The 22991-nt window shown below is 48.6% G+C and overlaps 1 protein-coding gene, 1 long non-coding RNA gene and 1 other non-coding gene across 7 annotated transcripts in view; 2 read left to right on the top strand and 1 right to left on the bottom strand.

The window, feature by feature from the left end:
* The window catches only part of LOC147004364 (uncharacterized), a 39813-nt gene that overhangs the window by 3435 nt on the left and 13387 nt on the right, over positions 1–22991 (top strand). For 2 of the 5 annotated variants that reach the window (XR_015047431.1, XR_015047432.1), the window contains exons 3-4: positions 2746–2847; positions 22696–22823. This is a non-coding gene — a long non-coding RNA (uncharacterized LOC147004364). Of the gene's footprint in view, positions 1–2745; positions 2912–3310; positions 3552–22695; positions 22824–22991 lie in introns of those variants that run through there. The other 3 variants (XR_015047430.1, XR_015047434.1, XR_015047433.1) reach the window with 2 other exon arrangements.
* Positions 8730–8893, top strand: LOC147004366 (U1 spliceosomal RNA). The gene has a single exon (XR_015047477.1). It is a non-coding gene; the product is annotated as a U1 spliceosomal RNA (small nuclear RNA).
* On the bottom strand, positions 16099–18147 carry LOC147004365 (C-C motif chemokine 19). Its single transcript, XM_085838472.1, has 4 exons — positions 17860–18147; positions 16742–16874; positions 16430–16523; positions 16099–16341 (listed from the first exon to the last, which is right to left on the bottom strand). The coding sequence occupies exons 1-4, from the start codon at positions 17918–17920 to the stop codon at positions 16303–16305; spliced, it is 327 nt and encodes a 108-aa protein (XP_085694598.1). The 5' UTR covers positions 17921–18147; the 3' UTR covers positions 16099–16302.

The raw sequence follows: 22991 nt of genomic DNA, 5'->3' as shown, positions 1-22991 counted from the left end.
GCCAGGCCTACTGTGGGACGCTAGGCCTACTGTGAGATGCCAGGCCTTCTGTGAGATGCCAGGCCTTCTGTGGGACACTGGGCCTACTGTGGGACACTGGGCCTACTGTGAGATGTCAGGCGTATTGTGGGATGCTAGGCCTACAGTGAGATGCCAGGCCTACTGTGGGACGCTAGGCCTACTGTGAGATGCCAGGCCTTCTGTGAGATGCCAGGCCTACTGTGGGACACTGGGCCTACTGTGGGATGCTAGGCTGTTTTTTATTTCTCAGCCTTGGGATATATAATCTGATGGACTTAACTGTGGTCTGCATTTTTCAGACTTTCTCTTCCCACTGACCACCTATTCTTTCCTCTTCTATTATTTCTTTTACCTTTCTAAAGGTGAGCAGTTATGACATTAATATTTGTTGATCCTTAAGTACCAGGTGCCATACTAAATATTTTAAGTTGTCTCTGGATAGCTCTATGAAGTAGATTTCTTGAGGGCTGTTTCTGTTCATACAGGCCACTTTTCTTTCTCTTTTATTTATTTTTACATCATCATCATCATCATCATCAAAGACAGGGACTGACTGTGTGGCCCTGGCTGTCCTAGAACTTGCTACAAAGACCAGGCTTTGATCTCACAGAGATTTTCCTGCCTTTGCCTTCCAAGTGCTAGGACTAAAGGCCTGTGCCACTGTGCCTGGTCCTGACTTACCGTTTTTGAGACAAGGTTTTGCTGTGTGTTCCAGGCTGGCTTTGGACTTATGGCACTCTTTATGCTTCGGCCTCTCCAGGGAAGCATTACAGCGTTTGCCACTTTCTATAGCGGCGGTGGTGGGGCTATCAACCACACTGCCGTGATCCCGCTATGCCAATCCTCAGACACGGTGGCTGATTAAAGGCCTGGGCGACTAACCAGAGCCTCTCATGAGATTTGATGTTTGGATGCTAGACCAGAGACTGTGAGGATTTAGACTGGAGATAGACTGACTGTTGAGTTATAATCAGGACACCTGCATCAACCCTTTTCTTCCTGCTATGTCTCAGGGATCTCAATAGATAAGGCGAGGAAAGCAGGCAAGAGCCGGAGGATGGGGAGATATGCTGTAAAATGCAGTTTTCTCACCATGAATGACATGTCTAGCCTACTCATGAATGCACAGAAGCTGTGGTTACCTACATAAGACCTCCACAAGATCAGCTAGCCAAAACTCTGTCATAGAGGGGGTAGATGAACTCTAGGTCCACCCCTTACCGAGGAGCTATTGGCAGTTGATAGCTGTGAGGGGTGGGGCAGGGATCATTCTTTTTGGAGGATGTGGCTACTGGCCAGTTTCTTATGCTCCAGTGAATGGCCCCACACCCATGCACATATGGGCAGCACTAACTGGGCAGCACTAACTGGGCTTAGTTGTTTATCAAAAAAGAAAACAGAAAAAAAAAAGTTGGGAGGGAGATGTGTTGGAAGGATATGGGGGAGTTGGAAGAAGGAATGGGGATAAATATGATCATATTTCATTTTATGCCTGTATGGAAGTCTCAAAAATAAAGAGAAATAAAAAATAGGGGAGCTAGAGGGATGACTGCAGCCTGTTCTTGCGGAGGACCTGAGTTTGGTGCTCAGCATCCATGTCTGTTGGGGCTCACAAGTGCCTGCTGGTGCAGCTCCAGCTTTAAGTGATCCATCGCCTCTGACCTCTGAGGGCATCAGAACACACGTGTCCATACCACCCTGTACACACAATTAAAATAATATTAAAAATAGATCTAAAACAATCCCTCAGACCTCAGGTGACTAGTGGCCATGCTTGCCGCTGCTTGGAGATCAGTAAATGACAAGAACGGCCATCTTCAATAAGAACAAGACCCCATCCACAGAAGGCATTAAGTGGGGAATGGTGATAGGATGCAGAGGTGATAACATTTGCATCCTTATATTACTGGTGGTCAGGGTCTGGGCCGGGTCCTTCCAGGTCCTTGGCATCTTACCCAAAGAATTGAAGATGGGTACTCACCCAGGTTTGTACAAGTAGCAAGGGTTGAGAACAAAGCAGTAGACAAGATCCAAATACACTGTAAGAGGGCAGCCAGCCACAAGTGAAGGTCCACAAGGGCCCCAATATTTTTCTCTCATATATTGCATCCTGGACACGCTTTCCCCTCCCTCTCTTCTTCTAGTCTCTCCCTTTATCCCCGCCTCCCCCAGATCCACCCTGCTCTGTCTCTTCTCAGGAAAGAGCAGCCCTCCCAGGGACATCCACCAAACAAGGCATAACAAGCTACAATAAGACCAGGCACATCACATCCAGGCAGGATGAAGCAACCCAGTAGGACAAAAAGAGTCCCACGAGTAGGCAAGAGTCAGGGACTGTTAGGGTTGAGTAGCTTGGTGTTCTTGAAGGGTCTAATTCTTATCTGTGGCTTCTTTTTATGGGGTTGAAGAGGAAGAGTTTGGTCACAAGCGGTGCAGTGGGGTGGTTTTCTATTGTTACTGAGAGTTTAGGCTACATAATCATTTTCCTTATATGCATGAGCCTTTCCATAATGCCCCGATTTTAATCATTTCACATCCCATTGCATGCAGGAAGAAGATGGTAAATAGGGCCTTCTCCCTCAGAGTTTACTTGAAGACAAGGTTTGACTTATTCCACATACTCCCCAGACTGATTCAGACTAGATCAGCCTTTCTGCCTTTAAGCTGGATACACTGGGGATACAGTTGAGAGAATTGAAACAGTATAAATTTGATTGTTACCAGGAGCCGAGACATCTGTTGTTCAGAGAGGGAGGTGTACCGGTGGAGCTCTGCAGTTGCTAAGTGCATTGTTTGGAGAGGGCTACACATGTCCAGTACACACAGGTAAAGCAGTTAAATTGCCAAGTGCATTATTACAAGGGGAGGGCTATGAATAACCCAAATCGAGTCCCAGCTTACTAAATTATTTCCTATGTTTTCCTGGCTCACCTGGATTCATTCAGGGTTGAAGGCGATCTTTTTCCTTTCTAAGATTTATTTTTAAAAAATTGGTGTGTGTGTGTTTGTGTGTGTGTGTCTGTGTGTTTGTGTGTGTGTGTATGTGGCCCAGATACTATATCAGGTCCCCTGGAGGTGTAGTTACAGGCGGCTGTGAGTCACTTGGCCTGGATGCTAAAATTGAACTCGGATCCTCTGCAAGAGCAGCACGTGCTCTTAACCACAGAGCCAGCTCTCCAGTTCTGAAGACAGCCTTTTGATCCTCCTGACTCTTGTTTCCGGAGTGCTTGGAACTGTCCAACACTGGGCCCTTGACTCATGTCTGTCATTTTAAATATTCCTACTCCAGTGCTTGCCTAGTATGCATGAAGTCCTGGTTTTGGTTCCCACACCACACAAGTCAGGCATGGTAGCTTGTAGTACCATGTACTTGGGAGGCGGAGAAGCGGGGAAATCGGGAGAAGCGGGCGAAGCGGGAGAAGCTTCTCAGGAGAGCTCAGTCTCACTCTCAAATGCATTGTGAGTTCCAGGTTTGTCTGGCCTACGTGAGATCCTGTCTCAAAAACCAAACAAGCAATAAAACAACAACAATAACCAGAGCAAATAATCCTCTACCCCAGCCCCCTTTTAAAGGATGTATTTTTATTTTATGTATATGAATGTTTTGCTTCATATATATGTGTATCACATGCATGCTGTATCCATGCAGGATAGAAAAAGGGTATCAGAACCCCAAGAACTGGAGTTACAGATGGTGGTGAGCCACCATGTAGATGCTGGGACAGAAACCAGGGTCCTCTCCAAGAGGAGTAAATGTGTTTAGCCTCTGAGGAATCTATTTCGATTTTTATCTCGGCACTGCTCCAAACCTAAAACCAAGTGAGTACTGAGCAAAACACAGGGCTGTCCAGCCAGCAGCCTCCATTAGACAACCTGATCCAGCCAGCAAGCTCCATTAGACCGCCCAAGGCTCCATTAGACTGCCCGTTTTCTTTCTTTTTTGGGAGGGAAGGGGTGTTTTGAGACAGGGTTTCTGTGTAGCCATGGCTGTCCTGGAACTCACTCTGTAGACCAGGCTGGCCTCGAACTGGAAAATCCACCTGCCTCTGCCTCCCAAGTGCTGGGATTAAAGGCATGTGCCACCACGCCCGGCTACTGCCTGATTTATTAAGTTGGTATATCACTGTGCTCTCTAAATAGATTCTCAAAATATTCCTCCAAACATTCCTCTTAGGAAAAGAGAGTTGTCCTTTTGTGATTGTGTGTGCTGTTGTGTACATGTCTGTGTAAGTCTGTATTGTGACTATATATTTATACATCTCTGGCATGAGATGTATAAATCCCTTGAATGAATACGTTACATTTATGTACATATATACACTATATACATATATGTATAGTGAGTTTATATATATGTATATGCATATGCATATGTATATATTGTGAATGTGTACCTACATATGTATGGAACACATTAGGGTCCTTTGAAGGTGTCAACACTTGTATATTTGTGTGGGAATTTCTCTCTCTCCCCTAACTCTCTCTCCTCGTTCAGGGTCTGGCTAACCTGAAGCTCACTGTGTAGTCCTGAGCAGTTCCTGATGATTCTAATTCTCCTGACTTAGCAGCTCCCTGTCTTATTCTCCTCAGCATGGAGATCACGGCCGTGATCCACCTCCCCGGGCTCTTCTTTTCTATGTTTAGTTACCACAACTCCAGTGAATGTGATAGCGTTCACTATAATTAATCCTTTACATGTGTATGTGCTGTGCCTTGATCATGTGTACCCCCACTTCTCTGTGAGGCTATCTTCCATTCTCTGCTCTCTTTGTGTACCCCCACTTCTCTGTGAGGCTATCTTCCTAGCACCTGGTCCCTAAATAACCTTAATTTCCTCCCATTCTCCTTTCCCCACTCCTAGTGACCAGCACAACAAGGATTTTTTTTAAAGATTTATTTATTATGTATACAGCGTTTTGCCTGCACGGATGTATGTCTGAAGGCCCGAGAGGGCAGCAGATCTCATTATAGATGGTCATGAGCCACGAGATGGTTGCTGGAAATTGAACTCAGGACCTCTGGAAGAACAGCCAGTGCTCTTAACCTCTGAATCATCTCTCCAACTCAAGAATTGTGTGTGTGTGTGTTTATTTTTTAGATACATGTCTCACTTTGTAGCCAGGCTTATCTGTAATCCATTATGTAACGCAGGGTAGCCTCAAAGTTACAATTCCCCTGCCTCAGCTCCTAAGTGCTGGTATTATAGATATGTGCCTACTTTGTACTTCTACACAGTTATGGTTTTCTTAGCTGAGTGGGAAAAACTGATGTTTGCGTTTCCGTTCCTGGCTTGTGTCTCTAGAGATAAATTCTGGGGATGCTCTTTTCAATTTGTTCTTTTGTGGAACTCAGCTTCACGGGACCTGCAGGGGACTTTCCATGCCTAGGAGAAGGAGGACACAGGCCTGACACAGGGAGTCCAGTGAATGGGCTAAATGAGGTGTGATGCTCCTGGCCCGGGTAGCATTGGGCTCTGGTTGAACACAGATGTAATATTCCAGAAAGAACTGAGCAGGAAAGCAAGTGACTCAGCTTTCTGAAAGTCCCCGGCCCTGGGGAGGGGTCCATTTCACTTCCTGCGCTTCTCCAAATCTCATCATGTCCAGAGGGTCTTGGAGCAGGCCCAGGGGCAGCGCTTGGCTCCGCAGGCCCTGAATGGGTGGACTTTGTTAGAGTTCCAGGAGAGCTGGGACACCAGGATTGGGGAAGTCTTGAGCAACAGCACAGTCCCCCCCCCCCCCTTCCCAGTCTCCATCCCTCTGGAACCTGAAGTAGCTCATGGCCAGAGTTTGTCTCTTAATTTCTTCCTCTTTCAGCACTTGCTATCTACTCAGAGCCCCGAGGTACTTGATCTTGGACTGAACTCATTTGGAGAAATTCAGGAAACTGGGGCCCTTGGGAACGAAGCAGAAATGACCTGTGCGAGCTAGCAAGGTGTTGTTCTGGAGGACTAGAGAGAGGCAGGGGAGCTCATAAGGAGGGAGCTTTGAAAGTGAGTGGGGCGCTGAGAAGTCTAGGGAGGTTGAACAGCAAACACCAAGACTCAGAGACACAAAGGAATTGTAGTTATCCCAATGTGGTAAGTCGCGGGAGGGGCAGTAGAGAAAGAGAGAGGCTGCGGGACATGGGGGCTGAGGGAGCTATTTCTGGTCACATTCCTGAGGGTGAAGCAAGGGGGTGGCTGATCCAACGCCAGTGTGCAGCCCTGTATGCTAGGCTAAAAAGCTAGTGCCTGGACTTTTAAAGAGCAGTGGGTTCGGTGCTGCAAACTGCCCTGCAAAGGGCGGGGATGGGGGAGGGGGCGTCTGGACAGGGATGGAGGCAGGGATGCGCTCAGGACAGGGGCAGGAGAGGCTGCGCAGACCCCGGAGATAAGTTAAGAGCAAGAAATCCATGACTTCAGCCAACTGCCGAGGAAGAAACAGATGGATGAACCGGGGGAAATAGAGATCCACTTCTGGCTTCCAGGTTGTGGAGCCAACTGCCCATTTGGGTTTTCTTCTTGCGCATTCTGACAGAAGTCTAATTCCAAAAGCAACGTCTAGATTCGCAACACTTCCCTCCTAGCTTGTCTCCTCCCCCAGCCACCCAGCTCTGAGAATGTCACAGCCCCTCTGCCATCCCTCCAGTGGCTCTGGACTGAAGCCTGCTGTCATCCTGGGTTTTTCTTTTCCTTTTATGCTTCATAGATAGCACCTCTCCGCTCAATCTGTTGCTGCGATTCATACCTATGTCTAGAACCCCAACTCGTTTCCAACAGCTTCCTCCTGGGTTAGGACAGGATCATCTCCTTCCAGGCGGCGACTCTGACTCTTGTTTCTATATTATCCATTTTCCAGGCCACCAAAAGGGTCTTTTAAAACTTTAAACGTGATCATGTTACTCATTGGCTAAAATCTTTCATAGTATTTCAAATCAATTCCCATTTCCTTTCCATACACGTTCCTCAGGCCTCCTAGGCTCCCCTCATTTTATAGGCTTCCCTCCTAGTCTCCTAGACCTCAGCCAGGCCAGTCCCCTCCCCCCTCCCTCTCCCCCCTCCCCTCCCCCCTCCCCCCTCCCCCCTCCCCACTCTCCCCTCTCCCCTCTCCCCTCTTCCCTCTTCCCTCTCCCTGTCCCCTGTCCCTGTCCCCTGTCCCTGTCCCTCTCCCCTCTCCCCTGTCCCTGTCCCTCTCCCCTGTCCTTCTCCCTCTCCCTCTCCCCTCTCCCCTCTCCCCTCTCCCTTTTACCCTCTCCCCTTTCCCTTTTCCCTCTCTCTTCTCCCTCTCCCTCTCCCTCCTGCCTTTTCCTTTAGGCAATAGCTTAAGTCTCCTCAAAGAGGGGTCCCATGAGGCATTTTATTCTAATGGTAATAGTGAAATTGGTCAGAAGGGCTCGAAGTGTCTGTACCAATTGCCACACAATAAAAGGTTAACAGAAGAGAATAGCAAACACCAACTGAACCCCAGGAGCAGCTAAGAACTATAGATAGCTTTTCTTTTTAAAGAGATAGGGCCTCAGTATGTAGCTCTGACTGGCCTCGAACACACTATATAGATCAGTCTGTCCCTGAATTCTCAGATATCTGTCAGCCCCTTCCTCATTCGTGCTGGGATTAAAGGTGTGTGTCACCCCATCCCGCTGGACTGTAGCTTTTTGTATCGAGTTTTCCCTTCCGTCTGTGCTTGCTGGCTCCCCTCCTCTTTCACCCTTCTTCCTTCCACTCTTGATTGTAGCTTATTATGGCGCCGCCGTTATTCCTCCCACCAAGAGTTGGATTTAGTTCTTTTCCCTGGAGTTCTGCTCTCGAAACCATGTGACACTTTTCCACTAAAACAATCATGGACAGAAGTGGCACATGTCACTTGCGATCAAAAACGTTTAAGAAAGTGTTCTCCCTTGCCGACATCCTCGCCTTCCTTGACTGATCATGGATGTGTGTTGAGATGGGTGGGACCGGGGATGGGGATGTGTGTGCCGAGATCAAAGCAGCTCGGATGTCACTCACGCTGCCGCATGGAGCACAGATGGACTAAGTGCTTACCTGGACCCAGAGCCACTCAGTGTTTGTGTGGGGGCAGAATTTTGTTTTGTTAAAGTGCTCGGGTTTTGGTGTCACTTGTAAGCACAGCGTAACTCAATCTATCCTGCCAATCTATCCTGCCAATCAGAGGCAGGTTGGTGGTTACAGAATAGAGAGATATGATCACAAGCAAGAGGAGGAAGAATGCCACCCTGAGATCTGGGAGTTAGATATTGTTGTAGACCGAATCATGCCCACCTGAATTCATATAATGGAGTCTTATTCGCAGTGCAACCATATCTAAATATTATTTATTTATTTATTTACTTTATGTACATGAGCACACTGTAGCTGTCTTCAGACACACCAGAAGAGGGCATCAGATCCCATTACAGACGGTTGTGAGCCACCATGTGGTTGCTGGGAATTTGAACTCAGGATCTCTGGAAGAGCAGTCAGTGCTCTTAACCCCTGAGCCATCTCTCCAGCCCACAACCATATCTAAAGACAGGATTTTAAGCACCTCCATTCAAGAGGTAAAGACAGAAGGATTAGTAGTTCAAGGCCATCCTCAGCTATATAGTGAGTTTGGGGTGATCCTGGGCAAATGAGACCCTGTCTCAAAGATAGAAAAGAGTTAAATGAACTCATAAAAATAGGAGCCATAATACAGTGGGAGCATGGCCCTGTAAGAAAGTATTCTCTCATACTTACCTGGCAGGGGAGATACCATGATCACGAAGGTGGTTTTCCCAGGCGAGGCTTATCCATTGCACTCTGGATGTGCTGACCCCTGCGATTTCCCCAAATGCGGGGAAACTCGACTGCATAATTTGTGGTAGTGGGGGACTGCGTTCGTGCTCTCCCCTATAGAAAAAAAAAAGAAAGTATTCTCTCTCTTTCTTGTACACCCACACCCCCCCACACGCACGAAAAAGCCCCCCCCCCAAAAAAGAGAGCCCTTACCAGAAACTGACCACATTGGTACTCAGATATTGGATTTTTAGAGTCTAGTATTGTGAAAAAATAAATTTCTATTGTTTAAGCTGCCTTGTCTATGGTGTGTGTGTGTGTGTTTTAATGATAACCTGAGCTTAACAGATGTGCTAGTTGCTAATGTTTTGAGTTGTCTGTCTTGGGGAAGGTGGTTTTGAGTTGTACAAGCAAAGGTGATAGATACTATGTTAACATTTTAAGTCAAGGATGGGGAAGATAGGGATGTGTCCATGTTGAGACATCACGCTGTCTCACTGCTCAGACTTCACCTTTTGATGTTTGAGGAATGTCCTGCTTTGTTAACCTTGCTTACTGCACCCTAGAACCCCAAGACCACAGATTCGTTTCTCCAGTTCCTTCTGCAATGGAGTCACAGATACAGCACAGGCTTTGCTAATCAGACAGACTTCTCAAGGCCCAGGATTTGAAGCTAGACCCAGTGAAAAGGAGCAGGGTTAGCAGAGAATTGATTTTGGAGGTAGTAGAAGTGGTGACAGAAATAATGTCCATCTTACAGGGTAGTCAAAGCTGTTATTTCAGAGGTGACAGATGGTAGGCTGGCTATCTATACAAGTGGAGGATCTATCTATCTATCTATCTATCTATCTATCTATCTATCTATCTATAATCTATCTAATCTGTCATCTATCGCTGAGGATACGTTAAGTACGTGTGTACTACCTCTGAGCTATTGCCAACACACCAAACTAATGGAGTGACTTCCTATCTTGAAAAATATGCTTTCAGAACAACTTGAAGGGCAAACTTGAGTTTGGGCTCTTTGCATCTTGGACACTATCACACACTGGTTAAATTCTGCAGAAAGGTCATTTTGTGACTTATGATTCTTATTCAAGGCTAATGGTCCACATCTGGTGATGACTTTCTTTTCCTTTCCCTCCCTCCCTCCCTCCCTCCCTCCCTCCCTCCCTCCCTCCCTCCCTCCCTCCCCCCCCTCTCTCTTTCTTTCTTTTTTGAGACAGGGTTTCTCTGTGTAGCCCTGGCTGTCCTGGAACTCACTCTGTAGACCAGGCTGGCCTCAAACTCAGAAATCCGCCCGCCTCTGCCTCCCAAGTGCTGGGATTAATCATGTCACAAGGACCTCACCTCAACACTCTAGCTTGGTTGTTTCTGCCTTCTCATCTGTCCATGAGGATTATGTTTCTACACAAGTTTCATAGGAAACCATACTCAAGCCATTGAGAGGAGAAGGGAAGGTCCAGTTCCCACCCAAGCCTTGTTCCTTTCCTCTTCCTACTCGAAAACTACCTTATTTTGTTAAAGGGCCTCATAATCCTGAGGGCAAACACTCCAGCTCCATGCTTAAGTACAAGCTCCATATTCCTTACATATAGCTACTTCTTGGCTACCCTCTGGACCTGATATATCATCAGTGACCTGGTCCATCTTAGGAAGAACAGAAGAAGAGGCTCACGCGGATAGTCCTGGAAGCTCCTCCCAGTGGGCAGAGAATCCACTGGATTTTAGTTCTTTGACTGTAGATCAAGAATAAGACAAATGGGAAGTGAGTTCACCCCAGGGACTCTATCTTTTGTCTAAAACTATGACTGGAGAATGGTCAAGGCACCAAGCTGTCCCAGAGAACGATCCATGTTTGTCCTAGTTGGATTGCATGGCTGGAGAGTGGTCCTCCTGCGGTCCCTCATCTTGCTGGTTTCTGCATCTTCCCAGGGCCTTCCCATCACCACTTCTGTCAGTGAGCATCAGCGACCTGCATGTAAGAGTCCTAATGATACATTTGTTTGCTTTCTAAAAGCAGGGGGCTCTCCATGAGGCCTTGAGACCATATCCATCTAGCATATTAAATGGGTTGCCAGTAATCAGAAGAGAGCTTGGCATGAATAAGTATGGTGGGTTGCAGCCAGTGGCAAAGCAGTACTTTAATGAGAAGAGAAGAGGTTTGGTGGGGCCCTCTATGATGACAGCTTTGACACTCCCAGAGGCCCTACTTAACATGGAGAGTCACGAGCTCTGACCCACAGCACTGCCACACTAGGAGGTGTCATGTATATAGTTGCTAAAGTGGTGGCCCTGGAGTGGAACAGAGTTTCTGGCCTTCCTTATCCGGCTTGTGTGTTACTGAGGGAAGTGGTGGCCTGGTGACAATGACGAGAACTTGACGTTAATGGTGGTGCTGTCACAGATGAAGATACAACAGGAGCTGGGACTTCTTGTCAAGGGTGGGTGTTCTTACATCACTGAGTTCTTTACAGTGTTGGGATCCTGACAAGAGAGGCTGACTTTCTTTTGGGGAGGATACTTGAAATGATTGCCTGATGGGCATGAGATTATAGTGACAGGGATGTTGATGGAAACGGGCTCAGACTTCCACATATGGAGAGTCTGAGATCCAAAGCACTGGGGGGTGGGGGGGGTGGCGGGTGGGGAGGAGGGGAGGGGTGTCTAACTGACCTAGAACTCTAACATCACTGCATCTGGTCTTAAGGTTTCCCACCTATACCAGGTTGGGGGCCAGGATGGCTCGTTTTCTTCCCACTGGAGCCAAAGGAAAAGAGTCCAAGGTCCTAGGCACAGCAAAAGGGTACGGTCTCCCTGGTCCTCAGAGGTAGTTCCTGCATCCTGCCCTCTGCCTGCCTGCTTGAAACCCTTCAGGAAGTAGAAATGGTTCTTGCAAGTGTATCATTCACAAGATGTTACCAATCCACTGACCTTCAGACCTGGTCCTGGCAGGCTAGCACATAGGCACGCTCAGTCCCCTGTCCCACCAGTGGGCTGCCGCCCCTTTCTAGAAACAACACACACTGAACCCCTAGTCCCCTGGATCCCCAATCCTGCTCTTCCATTTTCCTCTCCCTTTAGCCTCACCAGGTCCTGCCCTTGGGAATAAGGAGAGGGCGAGCACTGCATTCTAGCCCCGCATTCCATTGTGCTGACATTGGGACAGCTGAACCCTGAGCAGATTCCCTCACTGAAGCTCTGGAGAATCTCACTGCCCTTCGGCTGGAGAGTGTCAAGAGGCTGGCTGCTCTCCAGGGGCCATTTCTATTTCTGAGTTCAAGCACTGCCTGTGTCTCCCAGACTCACTTCTTCCTGTTTCCCCCACTTCAGGTCTTCCTAGCAAAGCCAAGTCTTTCAACCCAGCTAGACATCAATCACAGCCCTCTGGCCCTCAGTTCAAGTACTACTGAACAGGCCCGCATGGGCTTCAGTCTCGGCCTGCTGCTTCCTGCTTGTGAGAGGTCACGCCCCTTTTCTGTTCCACAGTTTCCGTGTATATGTACAATGGCAGGAATGATACCTACCTTATGAGTTATTTGAGGGCACAATGATATAACATAGATGAAGGCCTGAACTGCTACATGCTTACCATGTGAAAGTAATGGTTATACCTTCAGATTGGTCCCGTCCTGCTGTTCTGGGTTTTTTTTTTTTGGTCTCCAGGATGGGCCAATACAGAAAGGCGGTATGTGTTGTAGCACTCTGGAGCCACACTGCCCCGCTGGAACCCTAGCTCTGACATTTCCTAGCTGTCTAGCTTGGGCAGCTTACATCCCTTCTGTGCCTCATGTTTCCCACCTATGGCGTGAGATCGGTCATAGTGCTTACATCAGTTCCCAGGACCTAGAAAGCTCCCATAGAGAATTAGCTATCACTACAGAGCCGCCTTCATCCACATAGACCAAGCCTGGGAAAGAGAGCATCTAGGAAGGTTGGTGTCTCAAGAAATGCCTGGTTTTGAAGGAAACTCCCCAGTTGGAAAACTTGCCTTTTTTTTTTTTTATGAGACCATTTCCAAGATTTTTCTGCTGATTCTGAATTTCCCGGAGGGTAGAAGGGGGTGGCATGGGGTGGGGGCTTGCCGAGAAGTTGAAATCGGATTATCAAAACCTTCTGGAGTTGACTCTAGCCAAGCACTCGATTCCACAACAGAGGCAGCTCCGACTGCCTTGGGAACTGGGTGTGTGCTCTATGTTCTGTGTGCTGTGTGTTCTCTCTGTCTGTCTGTGTGCCTGTGTGTGTGTGTGTGTGTGTGTGTGTGTGTGTGTGTGTGTGTGCACATGCATTGGGAAGGAACTATTCTCAATTTGTTTGTTTTCCTTAATTACATGTTGGGGCTTATTCTGTGCCAGCCATGCAAAGCGATGCTGGCAGTGGAGATGGATAAAGCCCAGTCTCTTCCCCCTGGGGATTCTCAGCTGATGTTAATGGCAAGAAACTTTGAAAGGCTGGAGCTCCCTGAGCAGGGAAAGCAGGGAGATGATAGCTTCAGGGGCTATGAGTCTTTAGGGCAGTAGGTATCAACCCATGTCATGCCCTGTGTAGTAGGTGCCGTGTGCCCAGGGAGGAAGGGTCCATGTAGAGTGTACAACAAGCCACCTAGCCTGTCTGAGGAGTTAGGAGTCCATGCTACCTGCCAGAGAACTAGCATCTTTGCCGTTGTCAGAGATGTAAGGAAGCAGAACTTGGGATAAACGGAGATGTAATCCTCATTGGTGAGCTCTAGAGAGGCAGGAGACAGATGGGCTACTGTGCTGAGGGGCTGGGCAGGAGGAGGCACGTCCCCCACCCCACCCTGCTGCTAGAGAGATGAGAGAGCAAGACCCAGTGCTAAGGTGGTGGGGGTGTCATTACAGCTTGGGTGTAGGTAACAGAAGAAGCTAAGGCAGAAGCTAGTAGCTAAAGGAGTGGGAGGGTGGTTCTGTGCCTCTTTCTAACGGGGTGTCCACTCCCTACATTTCTGATTTCCTAGGCTTTCTTAGTCAAGCAGGAGACCAAATTGTGTGTGCCATTGGCTCCTAGATTTTCTTTCTTCCTTAGCATTAGCCTCCCCTTAGTTTCCAGAGGATGGCCTCTGGGGAGCTAAGAAGCAGGAGCATTTCTGGATATGTTGGATGTTGGGGGAGCCTGTACAAGGCTGGAGGCTTAACCTGAGATCTGAAGATCCAGGAGTTATGTCTTTGGAAGGACTCAAAAGTCACCCCTTTCCTGCAGTCAGACACCTGGCATGGAAATCCTGGGCTGGAGAATGTTGAAGAAACCTGCCCAGAGTCACTCAGTGATGGGGGAGACTGGGTGGTGACACAGGTCCAGACACTAGGACTTGCCATGGGGATAATAATGTCCCAGGGCCTCTGTCCTGGTAGCACCTTGGGCAGGGCCCCCATGGTTGCCTCTTCTATTCTTTATATTTCTCTGGGGCTGCAGGCACCAGAGGGAGGATTTGTGTCTGCTTCGAAAGCAAGCTGGCTTCTTCTTGGTTCCCCTGAGACCTGAGCAAGATCTGAGGCAACGTCTCCCTCCCCATACGTCTTAATCTCTTGTCTGTGGGAGACAGAGTTGTCCACGACTGGGTGACTTTACAGAGGGATTAATGGATTGGTACAGGGAAGCGGGTATGGGTGGTGTACGAATGGAGGTCAGCCGGGTAAGTGAATGTGTGGATGCTTGAATGGGTGGGTAATTTCCCACAAGTGGTGGAAACAATTTTCACTCCATAGCAACTGTTCTTGGAAACTATCCCCATCTGTCCCATCCTTTGTGATTCTGAGACTTGAGATACTTGAGGTTTTGAACACCTGTCTGTGGGAGAAGAGGAAGAGGCCACCAGGCTTCCCGTCGCTCTAGGATCTCTTCCCCTCCTCTTCACCCCATTGTGACTCCCTCCTGCCACCTCTCCTATTGACACTTGAGCTCTCAGACATCTGGATGTCTGAACACCTGTCTGGGACAGCAAAGATGGGGAGGCCTGAGACTTGGAGCGGGAAGGGGGAGCACAATTCCCCTACAACTTCCTTTTAAAGGCTTGCCCAGACAGGTCTGGCTTGGTTATTGGCTGGTGTATATCAGATATAATGATGGCTTCTCTCCCCAGACAAGGGAAAGAGAATCTGACCTTCTATCTGACCTTAGCAACTCAGACTTGCCTCTCCCACCGGACAGGTCCTTGGAGGTCACACCCAGGAAGCTTCCTAAGCACAGAGCATTGCTGTGAGCTGTTCCAAGAGCCAAAGGCCTTGTCCTCCAGACCCAGGAGACTCATTCCCTAAGACTCAGTGTTGCCTGTAGTCCCAGAGCCTGTGTGTACTGAAGGCATTTCCATGATGAGTCGTGCAAGGCTCCCTCGCTGTTCTTTCTTCCACCCTGTGGGCCCGTCTTCCTTCCCTGATCCCTGGCTCCTAGTCAGTATCTTATTAGGTCTGGCACTAGGATTGTTCTGATGGGGCTGCTCAGACTGTCTGAGATGAAAACCTGGTCTAGAATGGATTTAGAATGGACAGAATAGAAGATGGCGCTATCCCCACAGCTGCTGATCCCCTTCTCACGTATCTGTTCATTCTCTAAGCAAATCTTTATTGATTCCCTATCTTGTGCCAGGTGATCTGCTGGAAACCAACACAGATATGACCCTTGTCCAGGGAGAAGGACAAACTAACAAAAATAGGTTACTGTAATGAGTGCTGTGTGTGTGCGTGTGTGTGTGTGTGTGTGTGTGCGTGTTTGTGTGTTTGCTGTAGGTGGGTGGTGTGTAGGAGGAGAGGTGCAGAGCCTCGGGAATCTGGGAGGAAGCAAAACTACCTAACCCAGTCTGAGTCAGGGATGATTTCCTGGAGGAGGAAACATCCAGACCCAGAAAGGAAGCAAATAGGGCAGAGGAGAGAGAAGAGTGTTAGAGGGAGCAACTTGGGGATGAGGGTGGGGTGGAGTGGGAGCGTGGGGGGGATCGAGAACTTCTCCTAGAGAGTGGAGCTTCTGCCCACACTCTAATCCTCATTGAAGTTCCCCTACTCCTTGTCCCTGAGACACCTGGATGCTTAAGTGCCTGTCTAGGTGGCAAAGATGGAAAAGTCTGAGGCTTCTTGTGAACTTTGCAAACTGATGCAAGCTTTGTGTGGCTGGATAGAGTGTGAGGAGCACATAGAGACCTGGGCCAGGTCCTTCACTGTGGGGCTGGTTCCGGGAGCATCAGGGTGTCAGGTGGAGGCTGGGGAACAGATTGCTCAGAGCTCAGGGTGGAAATATATCCTGCCATTCCACGCCCTCCTTTCCTATTCCTGTCCTCCTGGGGGGAGAGAGAACAGACAGCCGACAGACAGATCCACGGTACCAAGCGGCTTTATTGGAAGCACAGCAGTCTAGCTACGGAGATACGGTGTTCTAGCCACACAAACTCTCTTGTCCACACTCACATCGACTCTCTAGGCACAGACTTGGCTGGGTTAGGTCTGGGACAGAGCATCAGGGGGCCTGGTCCTCTCTTCTGGTCCTTGTTTCCTGGGCCAGAGTGATTCACATCTCTTTACTCAAGACACAGGGCTCCTTCTGGTGCTGTTGCCTTTGTTCTAAGGGGAGGGAGGAGAGGCAGGGTCATGAGCTGAAATCTCAGGGGTTTGGGAGGGTGGAGGCAGGACTGAGGAGGGTCAGGCTTGCCTTGGCAGAAGACTTCTTCAGTCTTCGGATGATGCGTTCCACCCAGGGCTGGTCTGGGGGTGCACAGAGCTGATAGCCCCTTAGTGTGGTAAACCTGTAGCCAGAGGTTGGAGAGAATAAAAGTCCTGGAACCCAGTTTCCTAGAAGGCTCTAGAGTAAGGAGCGGAGGCTTGGAGACTATTTGTAGGGACCTGTTTCATGGGCTTCCATGAAAACTGGGCTCGGCCATGAGTTCAGGGTTAAAGCCATGGTGGCATCAGCAAGGGCTCATGGGGGGGATGGGGCCAGATATTCTTTCCAGGAGCAACTCACACAACAGCAGGCACCCTGCAGCCATCTTCAATAAGAAGGTATCGGAAGGCTTTCACGATGTTCCCAGGGATGGGGCGCTGGGTCACAGACAGGCAGCAGTCTTCCGCATCATTAGCACCCCCCAGAGTTGGGGCTGAGATAGGAGAAAGAAGAGGAGAAGACACTGAGACCATGAGGAAGGGAGGCCACAGTCCCTAAGTGGCTTTGATAGCATCTCTGTGTGTGTGATTGCTGGACCTGATATTCAGCCTTGAGTGCCACTGTGGCTCAGTCGGCTGCTGAACATATTATAGTCTTCTAAGCCATTTAGTAAATAACCATTTTTCTACGTACCCCAAATGCTGCTCTGGTCATACACCCTTTCCCAGGTTTTCTCAGCTTTTACAATGTTTTAGCAAATGGAGAGTGGACAGGAGAATGCTGGGACAGGGAAGGCTTGCCTCGGCTGAAACTCCTTCAGGCTTCTGAATGTCTACAGCAGATGGCTGCCGTACCCGGAGTCCCAGCTACCAGGAGGGAAGCTGAGATGTAAGATCACATGAGCCCAGGAGATGGAGGCTAGCCTGGGCCACATGGACAGATGCTTTCTCAAAAGCCAAACTAAACCAAACTAAACCAAACCAAACCAAGCCAAACCAAACCAAACCAAAGCCCTTAAAATGCAACCCCCAAAAGGGGAACAAGTTATTAAGCATGGCTTCAGTGTTTCTTGTTCTCTCAGACGGAAGCAAATACACAGCAAAGCTCTCACCCCCACAACCCCATGGTGCAATTGAAACCAGGGTTTCACGTAGGCAAGGCAAACACTCCACCCACTTAATTATAGCCTTAGGTCTCTCAAGGAAGATACACTGTTCCTTCCTTCTGCTGCCTGGAAGCTGAGGTATCAGGACATGGAGCCCACAGCTATAAGCCCCAGGATATGACAGAGCTGAGCCACATTGGAATCCTGGATACAGGCACATTCATATTGACAGGCACACACAGAAGGCATAAGGAGCCCTTGGATCCACTGACACTGAACTCGGAGGGTCTTCATGACCATTGTAACAGTCTAAGACCTACACATTGTCCACAGGTCACTGTGGCCCCTACCGTAGTCATCTCCCAAGCCTTACCTGGGAGGGTCCAGAGAACCAGCAGGCTGAAGGCCAGGAGTGGGGTCACACGGGGGGCCATGGCAGATGATCCGAAGCAGGCTACAGAGAGTGAATGAGCCTGAGAGACTGTGTGCGCAAGATTCTGAGAGGCCAAGGCTCCGACGGGTTCACAGGGGAGTGACGAGAATCGCTCAGATGTCCTCCTGTGGCCGTGAAGGGGTTCAGGAGCCAAGTGCAAGTGAGCTTGTGTGTGCCTGAGTGAGCCCGCTTGAGCCTCCTGAGGCTGCCACCAGCTCCAATTTATGCCTTGAGCTTTCACTTTCTGTCCCAAAGTTCCCCCTCGATGGCCTGTTCTGGGTCTTCCCCTTTACCCCCCTCTGCCCCCCTTTTTTTCTGGCAAAACATGACCTTGCCTTCCTCCCCCCCCCAAGGTCTTCACCCTCTGCTTTCTTTGGCTTTAGCTCTGAGAACTGCAAAAGTCTGGGAAAGAAAATCTGTGTCCTGTCAGCTCCAGGGAGGGCTTGCGTTGTCCTCCGGATGGTGGCATTAGCTGGGATAGTTAGAGCCCAGTGGGCTTCTCTACATCCTCACCACTTTCTTCTTTCTGATGAGGCCGGTTTTGAAGCCAGCTCCATGGTACCTTCAGAGCAAGCGTGAGAGCCTAGATGGCCTCTCCTTGTCATCACAGTGCCTTCCAAGTCACCATCTGGGGGCCAGCCCCTCTCTTGGAACAGGCTGAGCTGGAAGGGAAGGTTCCTAAGGAGAGGGCCCAGGGCTCCTAGCCCACAACTCAGGTCCCTGTGAATCAGCTACCTGCATCTGCAGGCATTGTTCATTTTCTCAAATCCAAAGCCTAGGTCAGAGGAACAGCTGGAGGGAGCATGGGCTGGAACAGCCCCCTCCATCTTTCCCTTCTCTCAGTCCTGGGAACCTAGAGGGGATTTCTAAGGAGAGGGGCTAGCCAGCTCCTTCTGAGACAAATCCCTAAATTTCAAGGAATTGACATATCGGGGAGGAATAAGTGATTTCCCATCCTTGTGAGAAAAACCAGAAGAGAAGACTGCAAAAGAACAGCTAATATATGGGGTACCCACCCAGCCCTCTGCACCCACACTTGTGGTCCTCCGTATGTGTGTGTCGGATGGGAACATCCACATTCGTGTACACGCCACACAGAGGCCCGAGGTTGATATCAGGGACCTCTTCCATGACTCTACACCTTAGCTCTGGAGACAGGGTCTCTCACTGAACCTGGAGCTCACTGACTTGCTAATACCAGCTGTGACCAGCTGTGAGCTTCAGGCTCCCCCTTTGTCTCTGCTTCGCCAAGCATGAAGATTACAGGTGTGTGCCACTGCGTGCCTACTTTTTAAGGTGGGTTCTGGGGATCCAAATTCAGATCCTCGTGCTTCATAGCAGGCTTTTCACTCTCAGAGCCATGTCTCAAGCCATTGTCTCCTCTTTCTCACCAGGGAAGGCAATGTGTTCTTACATCCTGACTTAAAGATAGTTGAAAATTATGGTTATTTTTCGTGTGTGTGTGTGCCTGGGAGGAGGTGGGCACATGTCATAGCACAGGAGTGGAGGTCAGCGGTTAACTCTGAGGCTGTTGGCTCTCTCTTACCGCTGTGGAGGTCCCAGGGATCAAGCTCAAGTGACCAGCTGTGATAGTTTGTACACGTTTGGCTCAGGGAGTGGCACTATTAGGAGGCGAGGCCTTGTTGGAGTAGGTGTGTCACTGTGGGCATGGGCTTTAATATCCTCATCCTAGCAGCCTTCAGAACAAGACATGGAACTCTCAGCTCCTCCAGGCCCATATATGGCTGGATACTACCATGTTACTACCTTGATGATAATGGACTGAACCTCTGAACCTGCAAGCCAGCCCCAAGTAAACGTCATCCTTATAAAAGTTGCCTTGGTCGTGGTGTCTTCACAGAAGTAAAACCCTAACTAAGACACAAGGCTTGACACTGAGTGCCTTGACCTCCTAAGCTGGCCCTACAGTTCTCACATTTATCAGTTTTCATTCATTAATAATAATCACAATAGCGCCGGGTTAATCACAATAGCGCCGGGCATGGTAGCTCATGCCTTTAATACCAGCACTCGGGAGGCAGAGGCAGGGGGATTTCTGAGTTCGAGGCCAGCCTGGTCTACAAAGTGAGTTCCAGGACAGCCAGGGCTACACAGAGAAACCCTGTCTCGAAAAACAAAAAATAAAAAAACATAATAATAATAATAATAATCACAATAGCATTCTGATTGTCTTCTGTGCTCTGGATCAATCCCTCTGCCAACCGTACTTTGTGTAATGTTCCCAGGCATCTTCTGACACGTGCTTATTGTATTGTGATCCTTGTTTTACACATACAGAGGAGGAGGCTCAGAGAACACAACCACACAGCTGGTACTACCCGCCCACCCTGCCCGTGCCAACTATCTACTGGGCATAGCACGCAGCACAGAGTACGTAGCACACGGCAGAGGTGGGAATCGGCACTGCCCACCTGATGCGTGGCCAGGGAAGTAATGACCCTCACCGTAGTCAGACCCAGCGCTGCTACGTTATTGCACCAAAGCCTTTAAATCCAGGTTTTACTACTTCTCAAATGGATGTTTTATTAAAATCCATTTTATTACCTTTTTTTGGAGACAGGGTCTCTCTATGTAGTCTTCTCTATTCTGGAACACTCTATGTAGACCAGGCTGGCCTTGAACTTGGTGTGCACAATCACATGCAGCTTTGTGAACCATCTTTTGAAGTATAAACTTGGGACTGGAGAGAGGACTCGGTGGTTAAGAGCATGCATTGTTCTTGAAGAGTTTGATTCTTGCATCCACATCGGAACAATGCTTAACTCCAGCCCCAGAGGATCTCACTCCCTCTGACCTCCGCAGGTAGACAGACAGACAGACACACACACAAATAAATAATAACAAAATAGTTTAAACAATTGTTCTTTCTGGTCCCCCCTCTCCACCAGCAAATATGTACTAAAATCCTTGAACTCTCTGTAGTATCAGTTTTTTATAATGCTGAGAAGGGATAAAAGGGCTGGAATGCCAGACCCCTTCACCCAAGAGAGTCCAGAGGCAGGGTAAATTCATAACATCATCAATTATGGCCACATAGTGAAACTTCAAAAGGACCAGATTAGGTTTCTGAATAGCTGAGAAAGTGGGGCTTCCTGGAAAGGGAGCAGAAGCTCTGTGTGCCTCACACACCTGTGAAGGTCTCTTGCAAGACTTTCCCTGTAGCCCTCTATGGTGGTTTGAGTAAGAGTGACCACCATAGGCTCATATATTTGAATGCTTAGTCACCAGGGAGTGGCACTGCTTGAGAGGGATTGGGGGGCGTGGCCTTGTTGGAGGAAGCGTGTCCCTGGGAGTGGGCTTTGAGGTTTCAAAAGCTCGAGCCAGGCTTGATGTCACAGTTTCTCTCTGCTTATGGATCAGGATATAGCTCCCAACTGTTGTTCCAATATGCCTGCCTGCATGCTGCCATGGTCCCCACCATGTTGATTATGGATTATACCTCTGAAACTTTAAACAAGCCCTCAATTAATGCTTTCTTTTATAAGAGTTGCCTTGGTCATGGTGCCCCGTCACAGCATTAGAATAACAACTATGACCTCTTTGTAACATCCGTTATCATAAACAGTAAATGTGTTTTCCTAAGATTTATGGGCTGTCCTAGCAAATTAATCCAGCCATATGAGAGGCAGGATGGAAAGATAGAGAAAACTAAGGGGATGTGAAGCAGGGAAAGGGCCCTTTACCCCACAATCTAGCTTGCCTGTCCTGCTGGCTGAGTGAAGAAACTTCAGCACAGCTGATAAAGCAAAGATTGCCTGCAGAGACAGTGTTGCCCCAATGATGGCTCAAGCGAGGGGGGGGGGGGGAGGTGTCAAAGCAACAAATGAGCTTGGTCAGAGTGTTTGTAACCCTGAGTTCTAATGTCAGCATTTTTCTCTCACACCCAAGTCTAAACATCTAAATGTACCCCTGACATTTGCACTTACACAAGGAAGTTCTTCGAGAAGATAAAGCTGCACATACAATTTTACTTAAATTTTAAGCTTTGCTTAATCTTTGAACATTGTTGTAAATTACATCTTTTTAAAGAATGTGATTAGGACCATACAGGATCACATAGTAAACCACACACCCATACACAGCACGCACATACACATGCACACACGTACACACATGTTAGAGAGACACATAAGAGTGACTTTCAAAATCCCACACCCCTTGGAATGTGTTCTGTTCATTTCTATTATTACTCTGATGACAAGAGGAGCAAGGAGCTTGTCAGGAGACCTGGAAAATGAGTACCTTCTGCTTCATGTCTCCACAACTCATTCTGTCTTGGCCAGGAGGCAGAAATGTCCTTAGTTCTATGGGAAGTTCTGTCTTAGTCAGGGGCCAGGAATGACAGGGGTTCGGTGCTGTTTGTGCTCTGGTTTCTTTTTTTCTTTATTTTTTTGTTTTTGTTTTTTTAGACAGGGTTTCTCTGTATAGCCCTGGCTGTCCTGGAACTCACTTTGTAGACCAGGCTGGCCTCAAGCTCAGAAATCTGCCACCTCTGCCTCCCAAATGCTGGGATTAAAGGTGTGAGCCACCATGCCCGGCCTAGAGATAAAGTCTTATTTTTTTATTTTTTGTTTTTTGAGACAGGGTTTCTCTGTATAGCCCTGGCTGTTCTGGCACTCACTTTGTAGACCAGGCTGGCCTTGAACTCAGAAATCCGCCTGTCTCTTGCCTCCCAAGTGCTAGGATTAAAGGTGTGCACCACCACCGCCTGGCTGTGCTCTGGTTTCTTATTATCCCTCTTTTCCTTTTGCATAGAAACTTAATGGGTATAGCTGCCTGGATTCTATGCATGATCAGAGATTTCATTGGCTTTGAAGCTATCTCCAAAACTCCAGTCCAGTCAGGAGGATGCAGAAGTTCATGGGCATCAGCCATGAGTCCAGGTAGACCAGTTGGACCAACCAACTCACTTCCCTATGCCTCAACTCAGTAGAGTCTCATTACCCTTTAGACAAAGGCCCTCAGTGGTGACCCTCCTGCTGCATGGGAGAGCCACTTGATTTCTTCCCCTTAAGCCCTCTTCTATGACAACACTCCCTTCTAAAAACTCA

This window comes from Mus caroli, unplaced genomic scaffold (assembly GCF_978045245.1).
Source record: "Mus caroli unplaced genomic scaffold, Mus_caroli_1 scaffold_6, whole genome shotgun sequence".
Lineage (NCBI taxonomy): Eukaryota > Metazoa > Chordata > Mammalia > Rodentia > Muridae > Mus > Mus caroli.
The sequence above is the reverse complement of the archived record's forward strand: the minus strand, read 5'-3'. Positions and strand labels throughout refer to the sequence as shown.